The sequence below is a fragment of the Nicotiana sylvestris genome, chromosome 1 (assembly GCF_000393655.2).
Source record: "Nicotiana sylvestris chromosome 1, ASM39365v2, whole genome shotgun sequence".
Lineage (NCBI taxonomy): Eukaryota > Viridiplantae > Streptophyta > Magnoliopsida > Solanales > Solanaceae > Nicotiana > Nicotiana sylvestris.
This window is the reverse complement of record NC_091057.1, coordinates 2,516,906-2,522,567: the sequence shown is the minus strand read 5'-3', so window position 1 is coordinate 2,522,567 and position 5,662 is coordinate 2,516,906. Positions and strand designations below refer to the sequence as shown.

The following is a 5,662-nucleotide window of genomic DNA, read 5'->3' as shown; positions in this document are numbered from 1 at the left end:
GTTGAATAGCTTGCTCTTTCATGATGGCTCTCCGAAAGTTTATTCCACAAACATCCTTAACTGAGGACCGCTTTCACATGGAACTCTGAGAATCTTTCCCAATGTTGAAGCATCGAGTACAATGTCCACTCCATTTATATGCGCACAGATGCGATCCCCCTCAACTGTGAAAAGAGATACATAGAAGGTTTGTACTGCATCCTCATACAGCAGAGGCATGCTCTTTTCAAACAAGTGTTCCCATTGTTGAAATTCCACAATCTCTAGAATTTGTCTCATGCATGCCATATCCGAGATTGCTGGATCAAAAGTACGTCCCCACCTTTTGAGTTCTTAATTTCTGCTGCCACAAAGCACCATCACAGGTCATGGACCTTGTTGAACCAGGTTTCGTTACATTAGTTTCCCCTTTTTGTTTGCTAGACCCTTCATAAAACTTTCCTTTCCAGCTTGCCATTACCACAGTATTGTTTTCAGACACTGCTAGTTTAGTTTGACTCCGTTTAGACTTGTTGTTGTTCTTCATGAATGACCCTTTCAGTTCCTCAACAGTTCCCTCAACTGTCATGGATTTTTGTACTAAGGAACCAGATTCCCTGGAAGCATCCATGTCTATTTGGTTTACTGACACACTCTTGATGAAATCCTTTGGATTCATTTTCCTTTTTTTCCTTATCTTGACACTTATCTTACTTTTCTGTAGTGAAGATTCACGGCTTTCTTCCTGTAGTGACCTGGTGATGGGATATTTGGAAGAAGACTCTAACAGCTTAGAGTGAACTGGAGGTTCAGAAGTGAGTTTGCATGGAAGAGAATCAGGTTCATCAGAAGGCTTTTCTAAGGATATCTCATGAGCTAAGGACTCGAGGAGTGCTGTGTTTCTTACATCTTATAGGAAGGAAATTTCTTCCCCCTGGTATTCAGACAAGAGATATTCTCCTTTTTTATCAATCTCTCAGCAGTTATAGCCATGATGCTATGAGTTGCTTCCTTTTCTGGTGACTCTTTGAGATTCGCTGAGTCTAACATAGAAGAGTTCAAATACTGATCAGGATCATCCTCAGGGGCTTTTGACAATTGAGGAGTAAAACTCCGTGTGTAGTCTTTGATAAGATCGTAGGATTGACTAGTCATAGGATTCCTAAAGTAATGGTAGACATGATTTATAAAAAATGGGAAAATTGTAGGAGTAGAGGAGGAATCAAGAGTAGATAATGTGGTAGAAGACGTGAAGTAGTGGTGTTCAGGTAATGGTTTCAGAGGTGATAGTGAAGTGGGAGCGGTGTTAATGGTGGAAGAATGAGATGATTGTTCAATCACCATTAGATGAACGTTTGGTAGACAAGAAAGGAGAGAAAGAGAAGGATGAGAAGAGGATCCTAGTTCTACAAAGAGGATGAAGGTTCATGACTTTCCGTGAGAGAGAAAGAAAGTTTTATTGGAGGAAGGGATAATGATGAGTGGAGAGCGAAATAGGTTTTGAATAATTCTGAAATCGGCGGCAGGTTTGTGGGGAAGTGTTACTGTGCAGAGGGGATGAAAGGATATGACGGACAAGACATGACACTCAGACATTTGAACAATCACATGATGTGGCAGATGAATTAGCTTTGTAAAAATTTTGTTTGGTGAGGACATGCAGAATTTAAGCAAATTACTACTAACCTGAGGTACAGGAACCTGATGCCAAAACAAATTTTGAATAAGTTTTTAGCAGCTCCTCTCTCTTCATATTTCACACCTGTGCCTTTAGCTTCTATGATCGACATGTGTGTTTACCTGCAATGGTATTGATGTGAGCTAGGCTTGGTCAGAAAACACTTTAGCTGTCTTTACCTGGTGCTATTTTACATAGCCAACTAATGGAGGATCAGGTTCTTCATTTGGCCCTTGTAACTCCATCTTCATTTTGGATTGATCCAGAGTTCTCTACTTGAGGCTTTGATACAGATGTCTAGAATTTTGTATTCTATTTCTCAATATGCTTGATCTTCTCCCCCCCCCTTTTATTTAAAAACCTTCTTCAGTTGTTGATGAAGCCATTTGAGTTCTACTTCAATGTTTCCCAAGGGTTGAGGCATACGTCATGACAAGAGAACCATTCCAAAAGTGTTTTCCTTTTCCATAGAAAAATCTGCACTGTTAACATTTTCATACCCCAACAAGATTAATAAGAATGTCACCTGAGGGGTAACATAAGACCAGGTCCTGAGTTTCTATAAGGTATTTCAACTCCTTTGTGGATACCCAACAAGTAGGATTCCTATAGACTTGCACTTTGGATTCTATTCAGGAGCGAAGAGCGAAAGAAAACATGTTTATCTGACTCTTATAATAAAAGAGTGATTGACTTTTGATTAAAGAAGGAGATGTGGAGATTAATTTGATTTCTCACACTTTGTGTTCTGCTACTTGTGTCGTGCCATGAGTTGTATCCTTGCTCCTCTCTCAGCTTCAGTGGTAAGGGGTGACATACCAGGTTCTTTGTGAGGCATGAAAAATGATGTTGCATTGCATTTCACCAATCCCCTTCATCTTACTCATTTTATCATCGTTTCTTTCTTGGCAAGAGGAAGTGTCTTGTTGTATACCCCATGAGCACCCCCATCATTTAGTGTGACCTTTATTGGAGACATTCTGGCCTTGTTTCGTGGATTGTATTCCAGAGGAATTCCTTTGCTCATCCCTTTTCATTGAGCTTCCCTGGATAATCCTTCTTGTTGTTGAGAAAACTTTATTCTTGTCTGTTCACTTCTTTCTTTCAGCAATATCACTTTATTGTGAAGTTCTTGATTGTTGGGAATTTGTGCTTGAACCCTTCTCCCCCAACCTTCTTCCTTTTGTGAACTCATGTCTGGGGACACTTGAGCTGACAAACCATGGGCCAGGTCCTACTGAGTTAATTTATTCGGAGGTGAGAGGTTTGCATCTACCAATCCTTCGTGCCAAGGTTGCGAATTCACTCATCTCATACCACCAGCTTGTGATAATTCACACTTGTTTGGAGTGGATGTTCTTGTTTCCTTTGTCAGCTGAGACCACTTGGCGAGTTATCATATTGGTGACTGCACTCTTTAGGACATTCACATAGCGCACATTCTCACTTAAGTGCCACAAGAACTTATCCACCTTTTCATTCACTTGAGAATGTACCCTTTACTTCCTTCTTAAGGGTATATTCCCTTCCTGTAGGGCTATCAACGAGAAGAGATTCATGTTGTTTTTAGCTGCATGCTTTACGTATCTATTGTATCCATAGCAGCCCGCTTCCTCTCACTGTTCCCTGCTCATGCAAATCAAGGGTTAGATTTAGGAACCCAAACTAGTTTGGATCCTTTGTTACTATAAAAAGGATGAATGAGGGATTTCTTGGCCCACGTTGGTAGCATCCGCTTTTTGCGAGTGGTACCTGGTCAGTAGTCACTCTATTAGTAAATGCTTTATTCTTCTGAGCAGACTGAACCCTGGCCTGGCAATTTTCTTTAAATTTCCCATTGTTTCCTCATTGGGTGCATAACCAGTTATCAAGTACAGTGACATACTTGATGTGTTGTAGGGAGTTTTCTCCCTTTAGAACCCGATGCCCTGCTTGTTCCCACTATTATTGAGATACATGGCAGTGACTGCATTTGAGGACCAGGTCCATTTCAAGGATTTTTCAAGATCATTTCTTACTTTCTCCAACTCAGCTTGGAGTTGCTGATTTCTCTCGAGTTCATTTCAAAGACTGGTTTTTACAGTAGTTAACTCCTTTTCAAGCAAGATGTGAGACTCACTGTCACCTTTTTCCCTTTCCCAAAACTTATATTCATATGTTCTCTATTGAGTCCCTCAATTATTTCCTCTAGATCAGCGCATATCACTAGAAGGTCATCCCTTTCCTCGTCAGTGGAGGCAATATTTTTTTCTAAGGAGTGTTTCTTATTGCTAAGACCTTCTATTGTTTCTTTTAGATCAACAACTACTACCATCAGGTCGTCTCTCTCATTCTCCACACTGGTTATTTTTTCATTCAAGGCCTCCTTCTCTAATTTAAAATTAGCTATGGTTTCATTTAAGTCCACTACACAGACCACTAGATCATCTCTAGATTGCTCTGCCTCTCTTAGTTCTATGGTCAGGATCTCCTTATCATTTATAAGGCTATAATAGGCATCAATTAGGACGTTAGATAAAGATCTTAGCTTCTTAGAAGAGTAGGATTTCAGATTTCTCTGAACATTCCTGAAGTTTACCTCATCGTCTTCATCTTCTTCATCATCCTCGTCTGACTGGGCCATCAGTGCGAAAAGTGAATCGTACTTTGTTGCTTTAGTTTCAACTGCCATCCTGGAACTATTTTCTGCATCTGATTCCCTTTCGGATTCACTAGAGGAGTCTCCCCAAGCAGCAAGAGCCTGCTTAACGATATTGTCTGTAGTACTTTTTCGATTGAATCTTTTCTCTGGAACCAGGTTCCTTTTTCCCGCTTTGTCAGGATTTTGATTGTACTACTCTTGTTTCGCGAGAGAGTAGTCTTTGATGAAATGCCCTGGCTTTCCACATCCGTGATAGAGATCGTTGTTCCTTGTTTTACTTGAACCTCCCCACTTTGATATGCCACTATTTATTCGAACCATTTTTTGAAATCTCTTAGTAAGATAGGCCATGTCATTATCTTCATCACTTCAGTCACTCCTTTCAGCCTTAAGAACCAGGTTCCTTTCCTTCTTAGGTTCTCTTCTTTCATTGTCTTTCTTTCTTTTCATCTCGTATGTTTTTAGATTACCAATCAACTCATCCATGGTCAGAGTTTGTAGATCTTTGGCTTCCGTGATGGCATTTACCTTACTTTCCCAAGACCGAGGTAGAACATTGAGAATTTTCCTTACGAGCTTGTTTCTGGGAGTGACATCTCCAAGTGAGTGAAGCTCATTTATGATGGAGGTGAATCTGGTGTACATGTATTGTATGGACTCATCATCCTTCATCCTGAAGAGCTCGTATTCAGTGGTGAGCATGTCGATCTTGGATTGTTTGACTTGAATGGTTCCTTCATGCACAGTTTGTAAGGCTTCCCATATTTCTTTGGTAGTATCACAAGCGGATACTCTGTTGTACTCATGGGGTCCTATTCCACACATCAAGATTTTCTTGGCACGATAGTTCTTTTTTACAGATTTTCTGTCAATGTCGTTCTACTCTCTTCTCCATTTGGGCACAAGTGGTCCTGTTTCTTCAAGTTTCTTCATGGGAACATGTGGACTATCACAAATGATGTCCCACAGCTCTTAATCTTAAGCCATTATAAAATCATGCATCCGAGTCTTCCACCAGCCGTAATATTGACCATTGAATCTGGTAGGTCTATAGGTTGATTGTCCTTCTTCAAAGCTTTGTGGGAAGCCATTTAGGATCCTTCCTGGGTGTTAGCCTGATAGGAGGAACCCTCTCTTATACCAATTGATAGCTTATATGGGTCTACCAAACTGGTACTCTATTAAAACTGATATATAGAAAGTAGTAAAGGCTGAAAGTATAGGAGGTCAGATATTTTTCTACGTGGAAAAATCCCACACAAGGGGATAAAAAAACCACGACCTACTCTTGTAGGCTTTTAACTCAACTAACTTGTAATCTACCTATTACAAGCCACTGTGCAATACTACCGATTGCAAAGACT

The 5,662-nt window shown here is 40.3% G+C and overlaps 1 protein-coding gene across 1 annotated transcript; it reads right to left on the bottom strand.

Moving 5' to 3' along the window:
- Nucleotides 1-304: 304 nt before the first annotated feature.
- Nucleotides 305-5,123, bottom strand: LOC138889389 (uncharacterized). Its single transcript, XM_070172694.1, has 5 exons — nucleotides 4,695-5,123; nucleotides 3,777-4,397; nucleotides 2,084-2,139; nucleotides 887-1,141; nucleotides 305-734 (listed from the first exon to the last, which is right to left on the bottom strand). The coding sequence occupies exons 1-5, from the start codon at nucleotides 5,121-5,123 to the stop codon at nucleotides 305-307; spliced, it is 1,791 nt and encodes a 596-aa protein (XP_070028795.1).
- Between the last annotated feature and the right edge of the window lie 539 nt (nucleotides 5,124-5,662).